The 22,981-nt window shown below is 37.6% G+C and overlaps 1 protein-coding gene across 3 annotated transcripts in view; it reads right to left on the reverse strand.

The window, feature by feature from the left end:
- Window positions 1–22,981, reverse strand: part of LOC123697143 (1-phosphatidylinositol 4,5-bisphosphate phosphodiesterase) — a 74,173-nt gene that overhangs the window by 1,916 nt on the left and 49,276 nt on the right. For 2 of the 3 annotated variants that reach the window (XM_045643561.1, XM_045643563.1), the window contains exons 6-21: window positions 16,679–16,758; window positions 15,612–15,848; window positions 14,784–14,950; window positions 13,227–13,437; window positions 12,692–12,950; window positions 11,082–11,264; window positions 10,416–10,569; window positions 9,550–9,707; window positions 8,941–9,147; window positions 8,009–8,173; window positions 7,359–7,563; window positions 6,555–6,683; window positions 3,100–3,277; window positions 2,403–2,606; window positions 1,814–1,970; window positions 1,083–1,172 (exon numbers count right to left, since the gene is read on the reverse strand). In XM_045643561.1, the coding sequence (XP_045499517.1) occupies window positions 1,083–1,172; window positions 1,814–1,970; window positions 2,403–2,606; window positions 3,100–3,277; window positions 6,555–6,683; window positions 7,359–7,563; window positions 8,009–8,173; window positions 8,941–9,147; window positions 9,550–9,707; window positions 10,416–10,569; window positions 11,082–11,264; window positions 12,692–12,950; window positions 13,227–13,437; window positions 14,784–14,950; window positions 15,612–15,848; window positions 16,679–16,758 (2,784 nt within the window). The remainder of the gene's footprint in view (window positions 1–1,082; window positions 1,173–1,813; window positions 1,971–2,402; window positions 2,607–3,099; window positions 3,278–6,554; window positions 6,684–7,358; window positions 7,564–8,008; window positions 8,174–8,940; window positions 9,148–9,549; window positions 9,708–10,415; window positions 10,570–11,081; window positions 11,265–12,691; window positions 12,951–13,226; window positions 13,438–14,783; window positions 14,951–15,611; window positions 15,849–16,678; window positions 16,759–22,981) is intronic. The other variant, XM_045643562.1, reaches the window with a different exon arrangement.

Genomic DNA, 22,981 nt, shown 5'->3' on the forward strand with positions numbered 1-22,981 from the left:
AATTTTTAACAACTCGTTGTAACGTTGAATGACTTACAACTAAGTCTCGAGCCATTTTTCTTACCTTGGCTTGTGAATTGCGGGTCAATCTTTGTTTGACGATATGTTGAAGTCTAGGCGTCCTCACAGTTATTTTTCTGCCTCTTCCCAGACGGTCACCAAGATGGCCAAGCTCATCGAAGCGTTTAAAAGCAGAAGAAAATAACTGCTGACTGATACCGAGAAGTCGCACTACCTCGCACTGCCGCTTACCAGCTTCATATAAGGATATTATTGCACCTCGTTGAGCAGACATAGTAAAAAATGACTAATTTTAATTTTATTCTCTTCACAAATAATTAAAAAACAATAGCAACGCAGCATGTCCCATTTTTGAAATTTATTATTTTGAAATTTGTCAACGTAATTTAGAACCACCCTGTATTATCGCGCTAAGACCAACAGGAGCGGAGCCACGCGGGTGAAACCGCGCGGCACAGCTAGTTAGGTATATTTTAGTACAATCAAAAATATTTTTGTATATACGTACATAAGACGAATAATGTCTAATCAACTTCTTCCATTGACAAAATTCTAAAGATGGCCATTACTAGAATTATCATCTGCACGTTTTCCCAATTTTTAATTGTATTTAAAATTATTACTATTAACTAGCTTCCGCCCGCGACTCCGTCCGCGCGGAAAAATTAAGATTTGTTTTTTTTCTACATATTTTTCCGGGATAAAAAGTATCCTATTTTATGCCCAGGATAATAAGGTATAATTATACCAAGTTTCATCGAAATCGAACCGTTAGTTTTCACGTGATGCCTGAACATACAGACAGACAGACAAAATTTTTTTTAATCACATATTTGGGTTTGGTATCGATCCAGTAACACCCCCTGCTATTAATTTTTTCAATATTTTCAATGTACAGAATTGACCCTTCTACAGATTTATTATATGTATAGATTAAAATCAATTCCTATATTTATATTATCTACTTGATTTCATAAAAATTATTATAAATCTATTTCAAAGTTGGTAACATTCTTTTGAGTTTAATTTAAATGTAGTCAATACTTTATAGATGAACTTACGTTATCAATGTCCTTAGAGAGTTCTTCCACTTGCTTGTCATGGGTCGCTTTCAGCTTCTCCTTTTCGCGGTTTTGCTTGATTGTTTGTGTCTGCAATTTTTAAAAACCACACATTAGCAAGGGAGGTTTATTCATCCAATATTAAGATGATAAATATAGTCTACCTAAAGAATTTCTATTAAATACTGGTCACCAAAATCGGCTTTCTATCGTTAGCCAAAAATGATAAACTATCATAAAAAAACATACTTTTTATCAATCGAACTTTTTGCTTATTTGAAAGTTCATAAAAAGTACTTTTTTGTCAGCATTTTACAAGACCACATTTTATTAATCACATTTATTTTGTGCCATCGCGTTCACGTTCAACATTCCATGCCAATAGGGTTGCCTGGGAGAGATTGCTTTTAAGCAATAAGGCCGCCTTTTTGTATGTATATGCCTTGTCTGTTTTTAAATTATTGTATTTCGTTTTTACACGCTTTATATTAGCTTCACCTGTATGTTTGTATGTTTGTAACCGACTTCTTTGGGCGCGATTTTGACCCACTTTAAACGGCCAGATTTCGTTCAAACTTTGTAGATTTATTGAGGACCGATGACAATACACTAATTTGATAAAATTTTCTATTTTTTAGTTCGGTTTTCTATAAAAAGCGTGTTTTTTTAAACTATTATTTTATGCTTGGTATATATGTACAATAAAGTACCAAATAAATAAATTATTTTACCTTTCTCTCATCCATGAACTTCTTAGTATTGTTCTGTTTCTTCTCTCGCAAGCGACGGTCTTTTTCCTGTTTGGTCTTCAATGTTTTGTCATTGGCCACTTCCTTGCTTGTCTCTACGCTTATTTTCGCTTGACGGGTGTTCATTTCTTTTAGTTCTCTGATGGAAAATGATTTGAAATGATTAGATTTGTTGTCTAGGCTTTTGATTAGCGATTTAAGTATATTGACCTTTATTTAATGACCAAAAAATTTATCTATTTGAGTGTTGAGTTGTGTACTTTTTTATGTTTGACTTTCTTAACAGCATCGTTTCTGCATTTGAAACAAAACTGCCTGATAATTTTATACTCATCGTTTATCATCTTTAGCAGGTTGCGTCGGTGGTTAGACTGCAGCTGCTGTCATAAAAAATTGGCTCCCTATAGATCTGACCTGTGTTACAAGTCTTTATGTTGTGATCACCAGCTAGCTCATCAGCTTCTTTTTTTATTTTATCCTGGTGATGAAGCTTACTTTATGTGGTGATCAGTATTCCCACCTGCTTTTGCTCATTTTGTCCTGGTGACGGACCTTATACATGTATATTTACCTCTCATGCTTAGCCTCCAACTGCTTCATCTGCGCCAGCTGGGTCTGCTCCATCATCTTCTTGAGCAGTTCCCTCTGGTCGTTGAGCCGTGTCCGAGCTGCAGCACATTCCTCCCGTCTGTGCCGAGCCGCTAGCTCTGCCCAGGCGGACGACTGCTCCGTTACTAGTGTACGGAATGTGGCGTCGTTGCTTAACTGTTCCTTACTGGAAGGGAAGATTTGTGTTACCACGTAGCAATGGAATAGTTTTGTGTTAGATTTGTCTAAGAAAAGGTTAACGCGTGAAATTAAAACGTGTAGAATTTAGCGTCGTAGTTGTTCCTTGCTGGAGGGGGAGAGATGTGTGTTAGAGAAATTGGAAAGTGTTTAGTTTTTACTAGGTTAGCTGCTCCTTGCTGGAAGAGGATATTATATTGGTGAGATGATACTGTTTGGGTAAATTAGTGAACAGTCGGAGACAATCAATCAATCAATCAGCGAGAGACCTGATTTTGATTTAACTATCAAAGTTATTAATGTTCCAAAAAATATTTTCGAAATTATCTTTGTGTACTCAAGACAGTTATTTTGCTGAACCCATAATTATAAATTCATAATTTCAAGCAGGTCAACAAAATCCATGTATTTTCCTGTTAATTCTGCCAAAACCACAGTAAATAAATCCCTACCTATTACTATAAATAAAACATTAGACTCACTTCTTCCCCTTAATCATTTTCTCCAACGCAGAACACTGCTGCTTCTGCAACAGCATCTTCTCCTTGGCGTGACGTTTGCGCATCGCTTCCAGATCCTTCTGCTGTTTCTTCCCGGTCTTCAGGAAGCCCTTGTCCTGGCGGAGGGACTCCACCGTTATGGGCTCGAAGACTAGGGGCTCTGGAATTGTATTAATATGCTAAGTATTGCCATAATAACGAAAATCTTGCTTGTTTTTTCCCGACTGCGCCAGGAAGGTAGTGTTTTTTGAACGTAGGTAGGTATGTATTGTGCATAAGAAATTTGTCTTTCTAGACAAAAATCAACAACATTTTTTTGATCTTTGATCAAAAGCTCAATTTAATGGAAAGAAAGAAGAAAATAATTCTTCCAGTATTTTTTTTGCAGCAGTAAAATCAAAGGCCAATGTCCAGAACGCATCTCTTATATTGGCCATTTCTGCATATGACCATAAATCAACTCAATAATATATTATTCTTGATACAATATCTCAAGATTATAAGTTTATATGTTTATTCATGGAAATACTTGAACCTTCATCAATGAGGTTATATGTAATTTATTGTCTTCTTGGCCTTCGTGCAGAGCCAAAATAATAAACGCAATAATATTTAGAAACATTTCCACGTCTGTTTATGTTGTCTGTCATATGTTTCCTTTAAATATTATGAACTTTGGTTGATGACACGCAGCGTACAACGGCCTAAGGGCCAACTTAAGATATTCGTTTTTGTGTACATTTTTAGAACATATTTTGAATTCATATGGCACAAAGAATAAAGTTTAAAAACCTCAATACCAGCTATTTTAGTCTTCTAGAATATTAGAGTTTGATACCTATTATGTTTACAATGTAAATATGTAAATTATGAATTAAAGAGTTGAGCCTGATTTATGGCGTGTCAAAATTATTGTGCCAGTGTTTGTTATCAAAATATCCTGAAGCTACTTGCCCTGGATATTTACTTGGATTTTACCATTTTTTACGACAAGTTTGAACTATTTTTTATCCTACTTATTGATCGATAGTATTTTCATAAACCTACCTAATTTTAAAGCGTGTTATGGTACAATGCGTTTAATTTCATTAAAATATTCTATTAGTCTAGTAAAGGAGAATATTTGGAAAATCTAGTTATTACCCATGTTTATCTAGAAAGGATATAAAATCTGCAGATCTGTGCATATGGCGAACAAAAATAACTGTCTAATTTAGTTCAATGACAGAGTTGAATATTATTACAGCAATGTGAAATATCAGGTAAGTTACAATTTTAATATCATACCTAATAATAAAAAGAACAGACCTTTGTTTTTCTTGGGATTATAAGACATTACACATATTTGATATTGCAGACATGCCGCCGTTAAAAGTTTTTAAAATCGGTCGATTAGTTTATGAGTTTAATAAACGAATAAAGAAAAACAAAACCAAATCTTTCTTCTGTACAGTGTAAACGAGACTAGACTGGATAAAACCAGTTTAGTCTGGTTGATGATAATGTAAAGAAAGTAAAATATTATTGCAATAATTTATATTTTCATAATTTTTTGTCGAATTTCAAAAAACTTTAAAACAACAACTACTATAGATAGTAAACAAATCCACCTTAAATTATCTAATATTTTTTCCAACAAATATCTTATACATATTAAGTACCAAAACAAATAAACAAAAAAAAAAAATCTCTCAAATTGTAAAATTACCTATATAATCTTTTAATTGATGATTACATAAATATAACATTACCCTAAACACCACTAAACATATTATAATAACATTTTTTGAAGTAAAAAATCCATAAACACAAAAAAAATCCAAACCTTTATTCTTACTAATCCAATTCATTTCACAAAACACATTTTACTCAAAAAACTGAATGAAACACCGCTTTTAGCTCCAGAGTTCAGAGCTATGAAGCCGCGTATCGAAGGAACATTCTAAATTATTTTTAGTTCCGAGATGACGCGAAACCGAGGTTTTCAGATTAATGCTTCATATATTTATTAGTATCAAGGAACTAGACGAATAAACATTACAGATAATAAACGTTTTAACGGGTTTTTAACGCGGGTTTTTTCACTATGTCAACAAAAGAAACATACATTGGACGCTTTATGCTAATTTTTTATTGATTCTATTTCAATAAATATAAGCTGATTTCACAAAAAATATCGACTGAATTGGATCGTTGCGTTGAATAGAAATAAAGTAGGTATTACAGCTGTTAAAAATCACTTAGTTTTACAAGGGTAAATAATCCTTATAACCAAAACAATATGCACTGGGTTTCCTGCATCCTACTTTGAATGGAATGACTGAAATTTATAAAATGAACGAGCAAAATTTAACAAAGAAGTGTCTTAGATAAGAACGATTTTACACATTTAATAAATTTAACGGACCACTAGGATGTGCGATATTAAGTTATTTCAGGCCATAATCTATCTGCGTACCAAAGCTCGTTACGTATAACGCAGACATACTATGCAAAAATATAAATGCTCAAAATCACATCATTGAAATCATTTCTTATCGACCGGAATAAATATCTACTAAACTTCGTACTTAGGTATATTATTTCTTGCGAAAAAATGCAGAACAAAGAAGAATGAAGCATAGTATATATCAGGAAAAAAAAAAGACTCCACGAATTAATAAATGAAGAAAATAAAAAGAACATTCTCCTCGTAGTAAAATTTGAAATATTCATGTTATACGAGCAGTTAATACACGCGTTCTATTTATATGTTCAAATGTAAATACACCTTAACCTGTAGCTTCGTGACCTTGGGACTGTATTTTGAGTAAGTATTTATAGAATTTCATGGGAAAGCCGAAAGTCTATATCATATTCTTCTTCTTTTTTGTTTATGGCGTCTATATTATCATATTAATTTATAAGATACTACACATATTATGTAGTATTCATTTAATAAAAAATGTGTATTGTTATTTTTTATCTAAAAAGTATTATATTATGAAGTTGGGGATTTGTTTTGTGGCGACACGTATTTCTTTTTTACTTTAAAGATTTTTCGTGGTGCAAAAAATGGTTGCACTACAGATTATAGCTGTTTTTGCAAATAATTGCAATTATTATTGCTCTCAGATTTTCATTTTCCTAAAAATTTCTAAGTAAGTATATACAGTAGAAACTGTACTGCACTCGGGAGTCGGGGACTGGGGCGGTTGCGCTATTGTATGCTATGCCTTCAAGCCACACCTCCGCCCGTCCCCGTGGGGAGCGTGAGGAGTTTTCGTTACGGAATTTCTCGATTCAGTCCCCGCGCTCAAGGCCCGCGATAGAAGCTATGCAATAGCTTAAAAACAAATTTTCTAGAAAACATACCTTTGACCACGTTGGTAAAACCGGCTAAAAACCAGTACAATTACAAAAAAAATATATAAAAAACATCTAGATTCAGAACTAACCTTCCTTCTTCACCTCCTCCGGTTTCTTCTCCGGCCCACTCTCTTCTATTCCCATGGCTTTCATGTTATCTGTCCGTTCTTTAGCCGCTCCCATGAACGCTCGGGGATCGGATAGGGCAGCCATGAAATCTAAAGAATTTATAAAAATATGTGTAATTTCGTAAAATATGTGCTAACTACCAAAAAAGTTTGAAAATTTTATCTTTATTTAAAAATTTATATAGAATTATATAAAATTTGTTATTGTGAGACGGAATTCGAATAGTAAATAGGCTGTTAGATAAACCATGATTTTCTATCACTCTGCTATAAAAAGTTTCTAAATTGTATTTTAATACAACAAGAATATATATATCAAAATATTATATGTGCTCTAGTAGTAGTTAATCAATAACTGTCTTTTTTTATTATTACGACGGACAAACGTGTTACACATTACGTGTGGTGACATGTTTTGAGTAATGGCGTGTGACTTGTGATAGGGCGTGGTATATGGTGTTTGTTTATGTGTGCTGGCTCCTGGTGGCGTGTGGAGGCGTGTTATAGCGTAAGGCCACGTGTGATGGTGTGTGGAGTGTGTTGTATGCGAATTGGTGTGTTGTTAAGACAATAATTCTGGCGAGTAACGTGTTTCGAGTGATGGCGTGTGACGTGTGATAGCGTGTAGTGGCGTGTAATAGTGTGGTGTGGCGTGTTGCATCGTGTAATGGTGAATGGAATGTGGTGTGTTTGATGCCGTATAGTTGAGATTATAATTCTGAATATTGACTTAACTTAATACTATCTTTAACACATAAACCTCACCTTCAAAGCCATCCGGCACGTAGATCTTCAGCTCAATATTACAGAAGAGCATAGGCAGGGACATGGGGAAGTTGGCCTCAGTGCGCAGTGAGATGTGCCTGTAGCCCGCTTGCAGCCCGTCCAGCGGGAGGATGCGCTGGCCCAGCAGCTTGCCGTTCTCGTCGTACACGCCGAAACGGAGGACTGCTAGGTCTGGCAGTACCACCTGGTGTGGCGAACATAAATAAATTAATTTGTCTGTTCAGAACGTAAGTATTAAATTTAATGGCGAATATTGATGTTATTAGTATGAGCTGCGTTAACTTTATTAGCTAAGTTTTATAAACAGCATCGCTTTTTCCAGTATAACCATATATGGACAGATATATTATGCACATTTTACACATTTTCATACTTTCATATTTGATAAGTCTGAAAATATGTTGTAAATTATGTTATACCTCTAAAGTTCTAAATGTTAAGGTAGAACAAAGTAAGTCGGGTTAATCAGTACTCTTAGTACAATATGATAGTCTTCTCACAACTTAAATCATGTTATTTTAAATTTTACAAAATTATTATTAAAATTGTTCGCCTTATTCAAAATTGACCATTATTTACAGGTTCATACAGCACTATATCTTTTTTATGTATAAAACCTGTCAACCCACCTTCCTAAACAAGAACGGCTCTTCGTTATACACCGGGTTCAGTCCATTGGCCGGTACCATGCGAGTTCTGAACTCCTTACGAATGGTGTCTGAAGGTAGACCGTACATGTCCACTTCTACGTATGTGCCCACTTTCTTGTCTGACAGAAACTGCCCGGCTATGACCTGGAGGAAGATTATTTTTTAAGAGAAAATTATTAATCAACACCACAGGTACAACAATAACTAACGAAAAATATCCAATGCAATCATGCTTCATGCATTATGCATTCATCTTTTTGTACATCAAACAGTACAGCTGTCAGACCTAGTTTTATCAATTACCCACATTGAACACCTTTTTCCATACCTGCAGTGCACACTCTTTATTATATCCAAGTCAAACTACTGAATTTAGCAAATACACTTATTTTTCCAAATATAAGGCTGGTTGCAGAGCTTGACCGACCATCAGTGCGTACGTCAGTCGGGCTTGTCATATGTATGGAAATTCATGAAACCGTTCATAGCTAGACCGACCATACGCACGCGTATTGTCATGCGCATTAGTGTCATAGTCATACAATTGTTGATGCGTATCGTCAGGACCGACGGTACGCACTGACGGTCGGTCAAGCTCTGCAACCAGCCTAAAAGTTTCATCGCTACCTGCACAGAACACTGCTCCGCAATAACGCCATCTACCAGCATATAAGCAAACAAATCAAAATTACCAGTTTTAAATCAATAAAATTTTAGCAAATACCCTCCTTTCCAAACTCAAAAGTTTCATCACTACCTGTACTGCACACTTGGCCGCAATAACGCCATCTACCAGCTTCTGAACAAACTAATCAAAATGACTAGGCTTAAATCTGGTTATTCAAGTATTTTGTATATGTCTTCCTACCTTGACAGCAAGTACCCTCCTTTTCAAAAAGTTCCATCAATACCTGCACAGCACACTGTGCCGCAATGACTCCATCGACGGGCGCATCAGCGAACGGGTCGAAGCTCCTATCAGCTCGCCGCATGAAGTCCGGCTTCAGCAAGTACCCGCAATTCCCGTTGTATTCGAACTTTCCCTGGTTCAGCTGCATTGGGAGGTCTGAGGTCTGGAAGTTCAGGGACACCATCTGGCAACCCGCGTTCCAGAACACCTGGAGAAAAAAGAACAATATAAAAATAAAATCAAATTTATGTCAATTTTGTACTATAACAGTAAGGAATTATGGAAAATAGATCAGCATCTAGTTCTGTTTTAAACACGTCAAGAATGTTTTGAAAAATGTATAATTTCTTTAAAAACGGGAAAAATACAGGTATTATACTTGGCTAAGTTCGATATAAACTGTAAAGATAACTCGTAGAACTTGTCAAAACGAATTAAGCCGAAGTTAATAATAATTTCCATTTATTTTATCTGCTATTAATAAATATATTCATGACATAGACATTTTTACATTAGCTATTAAAAAGTCTTTTTTCTGAAATTTCAGAAAAGTTGTAAAATAAATCACCAAATTAAAGAAAAAGAATTAAATCAAAATATTTGAACATACCTGGGGCATATAATTAGAAGAATCAGCTCTAGTGCCCTTGGGGTAAATTCTCGACATCTGCCTCTTGTTATAATTGACGAAGTCTATGGCTTGACTCTTCAAGTAATTCATACCGGTGGTTTCAGCGAAGGAAGACATGTTGTGGTGGATATTGCGTTCTGGAACAAGTAGCTTAGTATTAGTTTACTTTTCATTTTAATATAAAACGTTGACTGACTGATCTATCAATGAACATTCCAAACTACTGACAATGAAATTTGGCTAGATAGGCTGTAGGCACTATGGTGTAGGCATTCATTAAAATGGATTTTTCAAGGGGATAAATAAAGGTTGAAAATTTTTACCCCAGAAATTTATTTCGTCTACGCGGGTGAAGCTGCACGCAACAACTAGTTATATAGGTACAAATGCGAATTGCGTTGTGCGTCATTACTTTTCCACTCATTTAATTCCTTTATTATCTTTACCCTTCTCAGTGTAAATAAAAAAACTAAAAACTGAGGAAAGCATTAATTAGTCAAATGATTTGAAAAGTTATAATGGCTTTGTGAGAAGTCAGAACTTGTAAACAACGCTCATCCAGTGTAACGGATACTGGCCGTTTATTACAATATTACCACGAGCTAAATTGACGAAGTATTTCCTCACTTCTGCTAGCTTCTAGTTCTGCAACTGCTTCTCCTACAATACTATCTCTCTTACTGTTATTTCTCCCACTCTCTCTACTCACTCTTCTCTCTCACTCTCTTTCTGCTCACTCTCTACTCACTCACTCTCTCTCCAATCATTCACCACTCTCTACTCACTCACTCTCTCTCTAATCACTCTCCACTCTCTACTCACTCACTCTCTCTCCCTGTACTCACTCTCGGCCTCCTCGAAGCTGATGAACTTGATGGGCTGCGCGTAGTTGACCATGGAGGAGAGCCAGGGGTGCACGTTGGTGGTGGAGCCCGTGTACTGCACGGGGGGCGGGGCATCTTCGCCCGCCGTGGCCGCTTCTGCTACTATCTCTTCGGGCTGGAAAATTTATATTTTATATTAAAAAAAAACACACAAAATCTTTTTTTGGAGTTAAGAAATATTTCAAAATTGAATAAAAAGAATCATTGAGAATCTCCATCTATTATATCTTCTTATACTTCTGAAGTAGGTAAAAATACAATAGACGTGATTAGATGCTGTCTTTCACTTCAACGTAATAAAGTAAGGTAACTTATGATATAAGTGGTACATATTTTGTTCCTTAAAATCTAAGAATTTACCAAGGTAGGTAAATTGTAGTAGATATTTGTACTTCAAAATCGATCAAAAGCTTCGTAGATTATGGTTATCTTAGGAATTTTATTGGGGAATATAAATAAACACTGGAGAAGTATATTTAATGAAGAATAATTTCTAGTTCTTGTCTAATATGAATAATAATTTATTGCTCTCATTTAAAGCTGTTCTAATGAATTATTTGCGAATTGATAATTATTGAAACTTATTATCTTTAATTATTATATTTAAATAAAAAATCATCTAGTTACCTTCTTATCAGCAGGCAGAGCAACAGCTGACGCATCTTCTTTAACCTCATCTTCAATAACGAACTGTCCCTGTCTGAATAGCTCCAACTCTTGTTTCTCTACTTCTGGCTTTAATCTCTTGTTCTTGATCATTATCTTGCGTTTTAGAGCTGATGGTGGGGGGAGGGGTTGGCCTGGTTCCAACTGTAAGGTAAAGATACTTCCTTAGATACGTATTTCTTTTATTTTTGAACTGTAAACACATTCTTCATGCTTTTTTATAATTTTGTATGTAAGTGGATACATAATTTTTATTACAGACGATACGACAGAAATAAAATCATGGTGTGGAATTAAATCATTAGTTCTAGACAATTCTACGTTCATCATTATATGCGTTTTAATTTTTATCCTTTAAAAACATTCTATAAGATACGAAAAAGATGGCACCTATAAGCATCCGTAACATCTGTTGCGAATGTGTTGCCAATTCAAAATAACCTTAATATTTAAGATATTTTAAATCCTTGGGTTTTTCTTACCATTGTCCAAACTAAGCATGCAATCTGGGAACTTTATTTTCTAAAAGAGAAGGGCAAACGAGCTGACGTACCTGATTTTAATACGCCCATAAGCATCCGAAAATCAGTCACAATTACAATTAAAAAGATAAAAAAGTAAGGGATAGTGATAAAATAAATAAGGACCTTTTGCTGCTACAAAAAAGAGAGTGTGTGCCGAGCACACGTGTCAGAAGTTAAACTTCTTTGGCAAGATTCAAAGATACAACAAAATCGTCGCATTACTCCATGACGGTTATGACGCAACCTTGAAATTTTACTCACAAAGTGCCTCAAGAAGCTTCTTACTTTTTACTTTCCACAAAATTATATCGAACTAACTATCGAACTTTTTTCTATTCTTTATAAATTTATATATCGAACTAGTAATTATTTTGACTTGAACTTATCATGGAAGAATCTAAATTTTAATTTAAAATATGGTGTTTCTTTTCATTATTGCATTATTTGGAGTGATAGTATTCACGTAAAAAACTTTGCGTATTTGAGCTATTCTTTCCAAATCAAATATTAATTGATAATTTTTCCTAAAACCCTGAAACTATGACACATCCGCGACTGTATGTCGGATGCTTATGGGCCAAGGTACTTACCCAGGGAAGAATTTTCTGCTTATTTGCCCTCCTGTCCTATAAATAGAGAATATATTTTATTTGATGAATGAACGAGCTTTTTTTGAGCTGCCTTTTTGCTTACCATGGGCATATATTGTTAACTTTAGGAAAAACGGCCGACACAAATATAAGCAACTAGTTTCTACTGGGAGGGTCTTAATTTTACAATATACTGAAAAGGATGAAAGTACAGAAATCAAACAAGATAGCTTCAAGATATATCAATTATCAAATGAAATTATTTCCTGAATAGTACTAAAATTTGCCCGAAGTTGTCTAACCTAAGATACTACGAGAGGAAAATGACAGTGATCATTTTTATAGCAATAGTTCTATAATAGATGTGTATTAAATCTATTTAATCTTACCAGAAAAAAATTGCCGATTTCCGGACTCCGCAAGAGACCTAAAAAAATTAAATTTCCTATTTCCTTACCGGATAATCTGCCAAAGGTTCCTTCAGCAGCAGATCTCCCAGGATTTCATCGCAATACTTGGCCAGTTTGTACTGCTGGGCTTTACAGCAGTGGTTTTCAAAGGACAATATGACGGGATAGTCTGAAGTGACAAAGGCTGTATCTCTAAGGGCATATATGACGTCTTTGAATAGAATGTCTGTGCACATCGCCATGCCGTGGGTGATTATTGGCTCTTCGTCTTCGCCTTTACCGTCCCAGCAGTCGAGTTCTACACACCTGTGAAATTTTTATTTATTTAATTTGCATATTTTACGACCAAAAAGACCATAGCTCAGACCATAGACCATCGTCAGTGAGGTTATTTTAAATCTGAGAATTTCTTTATTATACAAGAAAATATGATTGCAGAACGAGTATACGATTATTAATTTGGAAATAAATAATAATATATAAATAATATCATAAAAACTTTCCGTTTTCACAAGAACAAACGAACAAACACTTTTGCCTTTATATAACAATTAAAAATTAAGAATTACTTTGGCTACTTACCGACATCCAGCCAAAAGCACCTGCCTATACATTTCCACAGAGCTCTTTCCACCAAACTGTCTTCCAGACAAATACGTATTATGGGATGAGTTTATGTAATAGTGAGATAGTGGCTGGTCCATTTCCATATAGAAGTCGAGTCTGTCGAGAAACACTGGCGCGTTCTCGTCTGACATCAGGTAGCGGATTAAACCGTCCTTTGTGAGGCATTCTGTAAAGGAAGTAGTTTATTGAAAATGTACACCAAAATAGAAAAAAAAAATAATGTACAAAGTGGTTTGAGGTGTTACAATTTGTTGGCAGATTTTCTTTAGATTTCTGATATAGGTTACTTTGCTAAATAGATTTATAAAAGTGTATGGATATAATTAGAATATGTTAGGGACATATTTAAAGTAAAAAGGTTACAAGTTATAGCAAAAGACCCATATGCATACATATGACAATAATAATAAAGTCAGTACTCGTGTTCGTTCGTTCATTTAGGGTTTTTTTATTCAGATTTTCGAGATCCTTTTTGAGTGTATATTGTACTATTCTGTAAATATAACTTCATAAAACTTCCAAAATCGTACAAAAAGGGTTAAGTATTTGGATAGATATAATAGTGAGCCAAGTATACTTCGTATAAGGGCTTTGCAAATAACGAGATCATTACGTAACAAATAGATTGAATATAGTGAGGTCAGGGGTTAGATTCTTTGAAAGTCGTTGAAGAATATGTAGAGGCTATTCTTGACAAAATATATGGAAGAATTTTGTATTAGCAGGTATATGAGCAGTTAGAAGACTTATTAGTTACTCGCTTTTGATATAATTATTATGTGGATAGAAAGATTTGTAGAATTATTATATGACGTAGGTATGTATGACGTACGTATTATTATCACTACATAGTTTATAACAAAGTCGCTTTCCACCATCTCTGTTTGCTTAGATCTTAAAAATACGCAACAGATTTTGATGGGGTTTTTAATAGATAAAGTGATTCAAGACGAAGGTTTAAGTATACAATTTGTTAAGTTTTAGAAAAAGCGGGCGAAGCTGCAGGTGGAAAGCTAGTACTATTATAATAGTCTATTAAAGTTTAGGTTTACAGGTGGGTACTTGGAAGTTTCTGAAATTTAACGAATAAGTAATGCCTAGGGCCTTGTTTTTGAAGCAAATTCCCGGGACAAATGGCCTTATTTATTATTCACGACGAACGCGACGTTACTCCATTGCAATAAAAGCAAAAATAGGGATTCAATTTTTTCACTGTAATTTTTGTAAGAGCCTCATTGTGATTTTAACAAATGTAAAAAATAGAAAAATATATACTTATCCTGTCAATTTTTTTGTTATTTTCAAGCTTAACAACTTTCTTGGTAGTAAGGCATAAATTCATAAATTTAATTTTATTTTAAAATTTCTAGATCCAGGATGGCGCGATGGGTAGTTTTAAAATAACAACATATATAATAAAATCTTGCATCAGTAGATTAAAGATTTGTAGTAACCTCTTTAGTAATGTCAGTATTCTTAAAAAAAAGTAAATTCCCAGTACGTAATACTCACTAGCCGTTTTCGCTTCTTCATTCTGTTCATATGTATCAATAATTTCCACGGCTCGCTTGTCATCGTACAGTGGGTAAAGGATTTCATTAAGGCGGGGGTCGCGCTGCTTCTCGTTCAGGAAGTTCACAAATTGTTCCAAGTTGATGCGGTCTGATTTGCCTTGCGTGCTGAAAATATAGGTGATAAACTGATAACATTAGACACAGAGATTATTAATACAATAAGATTTTCTGCGTTCTTTACTGGACAAATTTTAAGTTGCCTTAATCGTCCTATCGTTTCCAATAACTAAAGGTGGTTCCATACAATCTATTTTTAACAATATGTGATTTTAATTTTCATAAAAGTTACCTCTAGAGTAGGTAATACTTACATAATGCAATATTTGTTTTAATCAATAACACAAATATATTTTTATTTTCAAATTAGGTATTTTTTAGTAATCGTAGTCTCTACATAAAATTCTGATTAACGAATAAAATTGAACCATCTTGGTTAAACCAGAATATTCTACATTCAGAAACTTTAAACAAATTTAATAACTGATAAGAAACCAAACCTAATAAGTAATCCTACTAATATTATAAATGCGAAAGTTTGTATGGATGTTTGTTACTCTTTCACGTAAAAACTACTGAACCGATTACAATGAAATTTAGCACACATATAGAGGGTAACTTGGATTAACACAAAGGATAGTTTTTATCCCGGAAATCCCACGGGAACGGGAACTATGCGGGTTTTCCTTTGCAAACGCGGGCGATGCCGCGGGCGGAAATCTAGTTGAATATAAAATGAATATAAAATATCCACCAAAAGAATACTCACACAGTCCTAAACAGTTCCTCAATATCATTCCTGGGGCAGATCTTGTGGTACAAAGCGTAGAACTTATCAAAGGTAAACGCTTCTTTTTCCATAGACTCATTCTTCCCCGAGGGGAGACCGAGTTCGGACAGACATTGATACACAAGTTTCTCTGTTTTGCCTGACGCGAATGTTCTAGCTACCACCTTAACTGGGACCTTGCCTTTCGGATCCGTGAGGAAGCTGAGGCGCATCCAACTATAAGGTAAAACATGTTAATTAATAATTACATAATAATATGAGGTTTAAATTAATAAATGCAATAAGGGAAACTAAGCTTGTATATTTAGATTTATTTCCTCAGCTTTCTATTTGATAAAGAAAATTTTTATAATTAATTTAGATTGGGAATCGAACCCACGATCTCTGAGTTAAGTTCAAGTATGAGATTTGATCAAAATCGTGTATAAGTTATGTAGGTAAATCCTAATCAGATTAATTGCATTAATAAGTAAATATGCATAACATTAAAATTCAAAACCATAATATTCTGTAAAGATTATAAACAGTAAGAAAAAGATCAACTTGTAAGAACAATAAGAAACTGTGATTATAAAACTACTGCAAAATATAAAAACAATTTGCAGGAAACACGTGCAAGAAAAACTTGGAACAAAAGCAAAACTAGGTACTTTACATTTAATATGAAACATTTATTACATAAGTATGTAGTAGATAGTTATATTTAAATGAAGTTAGATATGTATGAAAAACAGTATCGAATGCATTAAGAAAGTTACTTTAGAATCTATACTTCTATACTAATATTATAAATCTGAAAAGTTGAACGCGCTCATCTCAGGAATTACTGGTCCTATTTGAAAACTTATTCGGTGTTAGATAGCCCATTTATTGAAGAAGGCTATATAGGCTATATTTCATCACACTAAGACAAACAGAAGCTGAGCACTGCGGGTAAAACCGCGGAGCACAGCAGCTAGTAAATAAAAAAATTATCGAGCAGGATTTGAACCCGCATTTTTTTTTATTATTTTCACTTCAAATATGAAATTTAAGATTTTACGTACTGTTTCATAAGATTCGTCCTGGGGCAGCAGTTGTTTATTTTGTTATTGTGTGTGATGTGGCGGAGGCCCTCCTTCCAAACCTATGAAGCATCGTGCATGCATGCATGGACCTTTGACCTTTGCATTTTGTATGTACTCTGGATCTTTTTACGTATTCATGAGTTATTCTGTTCTAAGCTTTTTTCCCGCTATTTTGTCATTTTCAGTTTTTTATTGGTTATATATTTCACAGTTATGTTTTTTTTATAGTACAATGCATTATAATATATAAGCAGCCCGTATAGCATTAAATACCTAATGTATTTCTCTTCTTTATTTCTTCTGTATGTGTTAAATAAATAAAAATGAATCGCAAAATGTGTTGGTAAGCGCTCGAGAACGGCTGAACCGATTTCGATAATTCTTTTTTTATTATATTTCTTGAAGTACGAGGATGGATCTTATGTAGAGAAAACGTAAACATGTACCACGGGCGAAGCCGGGGCGGACCGCTAGTGTTAAATAAATATTGTATTGTATTATTCTATTGACTGTCTAAAGATTTTTTTATGAAATGCTATTTGTTATTAAATTATGTAGTTTCATTTTATAACCAGACTTAAAAACGATCAAAGAGAAACCAAGCCAGGCGTATCAAATTTATGAAGGATCACTTAATACCAATATAGGAAATCGAAAAAGTAAAGACAATAGCCTTGATATAAAAATGTATTGCTTCTAAAGTGCCCCAGGCTGTTAACGAAATCCCTTAGGCTCGATCTTTATTGATTGAATGAAAATTGATGACTATTAAGTAAAAGCCTATTGGGAAAAGGTATACTTAGTTAAGTTTTAAAAGGTTAAATTGTCAATTAAATTGGTTCTACTTAAATATGATGAATTGAACTTATCATATAAAAAAATAAACATTTTTTAAAGGATTTAGTGTTCCGTCCATATTTTGTGCCCGAATATTTCTTACGGTGTAAAATAATGATTGAATTAAGTTGAATTTTTATAGATTTGAAACTTTGAAGCGCAAAAGCATATTGTTTGGTTGTGTCTGCTTATTTGTTTGGAAAAATCTTACATGCTCTAGGCAGATATAAGTCTAAAGAACAAAATAGCAGGAAAATAAACCTCCAATTTATTCTTCTCATTTAAATTCTCACCGTTCTCTTAGTAATCTCATTTTAAAATCATATTATGTTTTGGAATATTGTTTATCATCGTTTCTTATTCCGGCCTCAATTTACATTTCGATACAAATTATACAAAGGTCAAAGCATAAAAAACAATTGTTAGAATAAAAACTATAAAGTGGAAAACAAAACAGAAGGTTAAAATATCTATAGAAAAGTAATTTTGCATAATATGTGACTTATAGCCAAATCAAGGAAGGAACATTTAAATCACAATAATTTTGATTATTAAATTTATATTTTATGAAGTACAGAGAAAAAATATTACACTGGTGTAACTTTATGTTAATTTAACATATAAATTGTTTTTACGCTGTGATAAAAATTATCATGCGCGTTAGGGTTTTAGCGAAGGCCACAGATTTTCAAAATTATCCAACACTGTTACACATTATCATGCAAAACATTATAATAATGTTAATATCCATGCTGACATCATTCGTGCCTCTGTCCATAGCACGACGAGCGACTGTATGAAAAGAATTTCCATCTTTAAAAATAATGATAAATATGTTTTTATTCATTTGTATATCATCATAATTATAGTCGTGCTATGGAGCGAAATGTTAGTAACATTGCAAGATCGTAAAGCCTTTTTGCAAGTGAGTGTCGACAAGTGTTGCCATCAAAGTAGAATTAGAAAATTATAATGTTCTACTTTTTCGATAATTTTTGTTTTTTACATTAAATAATTTTTTGTTAAACATAAAAATGATGTAGGTGTGTAGACTATCCCCCCCCCACTTTTCCAAGCCTTGTCGCGGCGGGGGGGCTCAGTACCTGGGTTGCAAGCCAGCATCTTGGGGAAGCTAATATGGAATACACACGTGCCGCTCCCGATTCGTTTTTCATAAAACTATACGGGATGCGGCCCTGGAGTAGGCTCATCTAGCAGGCAGGTGGTGGTGAACCACTGTTTTCCGCTTGTCTGTATGAATGCGCCTGAACAAGATCACGGGTTGACGGAATGCCTATGGGCATCATTGAAGAGGGTCCTAAGAGACCAGCGGCTGAAATACAGCGATGTATGGCGGTTGGTGAACCGCGGCGCGGCGGGCCCAGCGAGAGGATGTCTCTTGCTGCGCATCAGGGCTTTTGCCCTCCGCCGGGCAAACTGTTACCTCTAACGTGTGACGTTGTCATGTCTAGCGGCACGTTAGAGACCAGGGGGCTTGCCTTAATCGGCTGGCCCAAGAGGAAGGTGACCTCAGAAAAAACCCCTCCAATTCGGCGTTGGGGCGCCCCACGGGGCCTAAGCACGGCACCGAATTCCTGCCTCCCTGGGTGGCAGGTGGCTTGGCGAGTGGATCAAGTCGAAGTGGCCAACCCCCGGATACCGCCCGCCCTCCGGGGCGTAATAGGGTTACCCGGGAACAGGGGGCACCTCCCGGGTGGACCGCATATATCCCCCATGCTCGTGGGACTTTTACCTAGTACACTATGAAACCCCAACCCCAAAAATTAGAAGGAGGATTAGAATTAGAAGGAGGAATGCTGAGAGAATCGGCAGATAGAGGATGTAGTTCTGTGTTGGAACGCGCGATAGGCGCTACTCCTACACCTACTAATGTAATAGAAGCGGCCGCAGAGTCGGACTCTTCCAACTCTGTGGCAAGCATGAATTCGCGGGCTACTATGAGTCCCCTGGTTCGCCGGGAGGCTCTGTGCACTCCGAACAAGGAGACACGTTTTTGGCGGTGCCGAAAACGCTCACGGTTGGACGATGGAAGTTCGAGTGATACTTCTATCCCTTCGGAAAGGAAACCAAGAACTGGCTACCGCAAGGCGCATAGGGTAGAGAAGAATACCGAAGCACAAGTTGAACCAAGTTTACAAACTTCGGTGGATCCGGAGCCAAAATCTGCGCTCACACCCTCGACAGCTGCCATGCTTACCAATAGCATGACCACATCGACTGAAGATGTACGGAGGAGGATTGAGACACACCTGGCAACGGTTGAAAAGATCGCCAAAGTGTCCAACCATTTAAAGACCACCTTTGTGGCTGACCTGAGAAACGCCGCTAAGGCTATCAGGGAGGATACCGATTCCCTTGCGTTGAGGACGCTTACGGATGAAACGAGTGCGCTCCGTGCAGAAAATGAGAGGTTGCGCATACGACTGGATATTCTCCAAAACGAGATGAGAGAAATGCGACTTCTCATGCATCGGGGCCCGGCTGCCGCTGCAGAGACACCGCAGCTGTCACAGGACTTCGAGGCCAGGATGGTACGCCAACTGGGAGAACTAATCGATGCACGGCTCCGAAACTTAGAGACTCGACCGAGTTCTCTGCAACGACCACGCCCTTCTATTGCAGAGGATGGGATAGGAAGCCGGGTTACTGGCATCAGACAGCAAAGTTGCTCCGAGGCCTCAGAGGATACGGGACCAAGGCCAAGAAAAACAAAGACCCTCTCCAAACTGACTCGGGATGTGACAGAAACCAAAGAAGGAAACGAGAAAAAGAGAGAACAGAAGAAGCAGAAGAAGAAGAAGAAAAAAGGAGCAGTAAATGAAGGGCAGGTCGTGGAACTTGCCTCCACTCTATCTCCTCAGGCGGCGGTTCCTTCGCATCCTGACGCGAGGTCTCCTGCGGTGCCCACACCCACATCTTCTGGCGAGGTCTGGTCAGTTGTGGGAAAGAAGGGAAGGGTGAATAAGGTTCAACAGACTGAGCGCAGTAAGCACACGACGGAACCGCAGAGGGTGTCTAAACCACCTAAGCCTACACAATCTAGGCTAAAGGCTCCGCGATCTGCAGCAGTGGTATTGACGATCCCTACAGAGGCCCGGGATGGCGGTCTAACCTACGCCGCGGTTATAAAAGAGGCAAGATCGAAAATAAACTTAAAAGATGCGGGAATTGAATGCGTCAAATTCCGTCAGGCGGTCACGGGAGCCACTATAATCCAGATCCCTGGACCCGGTAGTGGCGACAAAGCCGATCTGTTGTCAACCCAGCTGATGACCCTATTCAAAGACAGAGACGTAAAAGTATCCAGGCCCGTTAAAATGGCGGATCTACGCGTGTCAGGTCTGGACGCCTCTATTACAGAGAACGACCTGAAGGAAGCCATAGCTGCAAAAGGAGAATGCCCAGCGGAACAGATAAGGGTGAGCCGAATGCAGCAGGACAGAACCGGATTGTTTGCAGCTTGGGTGAACTGCCCTGTAATAGCGGCCAAAAAGATCACTGAGGCACGCTTTCTCGTCGGATGGGTTGCGGCGAGGGTGACGATCCAAAAACCACGGGAGTTACGTTGCTTCCGCTGCCTCGAGGTTGGTCATGTTGCTAACCGTTGCACCGCGGAGTGTGACCGCAGCCAGCTCTGCTACCGCTGCGGGCAGCCGGACCACAAAGCTGCCAACTGCATTGCTAAGCCAAACTGCACTATCTGCACGGCTGCAGGCCGGAAAGCAGACCATCGCCTGGGTGGCAGTGGCTGTTCAGCTGACAAAGCGCCAAAAGGAAAGCCCAATAAACACGCGGGCCCCCAGGCAGGGGGAGCAGATATGGAGATAGCAGAAACCGCCAAAGTTTAAATGGAACTACGCTTTTTGCAATCAAACCTCAACCACTGCGCCAGGGCTCAGGATCTGCTGATCCAGAGCCTGGCACAGTGGTCGATCCATATCGCAATTGTATCAGAACCTTATGCTGTTCCCCATGGTCGAGAGAACTGGATCGGAGACCTTGACGAGCTCGCTGCTATAGTGGTTGCGCAAGCGGAAGGATCACCTCCAATTCGTGCACAGGCGAAAGGACACGGCTGCGTAGCTGCTAGGTTCGAAGACACGATTGTAATCGGAGTATACTTCTCACCGAATAAAACGCTTCCTGAGTTCGAAGCGTTTTTGGGAGAAGTATACTCCTTGATTCAATGGGGCAACCCTCACCAAATCATCATTGCGGGAGACCTAAACGCAAAATCTGCAGCGTGGGGTTCTTCAGCATCAAATGCTCGTGGAGACGTCCTCCTAGAATGGCTCGCAGCTCAGAATTTGGTTCCACTCAACCTAGGCACTGAACACACATGCGTGCGCATGCAGGGGGGCTCGGTGGTGGACGTGACATTTGCGAGCCCCACTCTAGCCGGTCGGGTCCGAAACTGGCGGGTTCTGTCGGAGGTTGAGACCTTATCTGATCATAAGTATATCAGTTTCGAGGTTCATCCGACGACGGGACCTGCGAGGAATATATGCCTTGCACCTATGGAAAGATGCCCAAGATGGTCCCTAAAGAGCCTGGACAGCCACCTTTTGGAATTGGCGTCCTTAACCAAATCTTGGTGCCCGAAACCAGACGCCATAAACGTGGACGCCGAGGCGGAATGGTTTGGTGAGACAATGGCCGAAATATCAAATACCGCAATGACGAGGGTAAAAAGATCTCTCCCACGGAACAGAGTATACTGGTGGTCGGCGGATCTTGCGCGGCTTCGGTCAGTCTGCGTTATTGCTAGACGCCAATATACGAAATACAGACGAAGAAGGAGGCGTGCAGACTACTCCACCGTGGAAGAGGCAGAACGCTACACCCTGTACCAGAATGCCAAAAAAGCTCTAAGAGACGCTATCGCAGCTGCAAAGGAAAGAGCCTGGGCTGAATTACTCAACACACTTAACCTGGATCCCTGGGGACGCCCTTATATGCTCGTTATGAACAAGCTGCGTCCTTGGGCCCCCCCGATTACAGCAAGGTTAGAGCCAGCACTGCTCAAAAAAGTAGTAACTACTTTATTTCCGGGCCGTAATACAACCAATTCTGCGGACCGACTTGGGCGTGACGATCAGGAGGAAATAACCTGCGAGGAAATGATCCCGGACGTGACGTTAACTGAACTGAAGGCGGCGGTAGACCGCCTGAAAAGGAAAACCACTTCCCCGGGCCCCGATGGTGTGCATGGCCGAGTGTGGTCCCTTGCCCTCTCATATGGACTGGACCAGCGATTCTGTGAGCTACTAACCGAATGCTTCAAGAGCGGGAGGTTCCCAGATCGCTGGAAGGTGGGACGCCTCGTACTATTAAGGAAGAGTGGCAAACCAGCCGACTCGCCATCAGCGTATAGGCCGATTGTCCTACTTGATGAAGCTGGTAAGCTGTTTGAACGTGTTATCT

Source organism: Colias croceus, chromosome 14, assembly GCF_905220415.1.
Source record: "Colias croceus chromosome 14, ilColCroc2.1".
NCBI classification, from domain to species: Eukaryota; Metazoa; Arthropoda; class Insecta; order Lepidoptera; family Pieridae; genus Colias; species Colias croceus.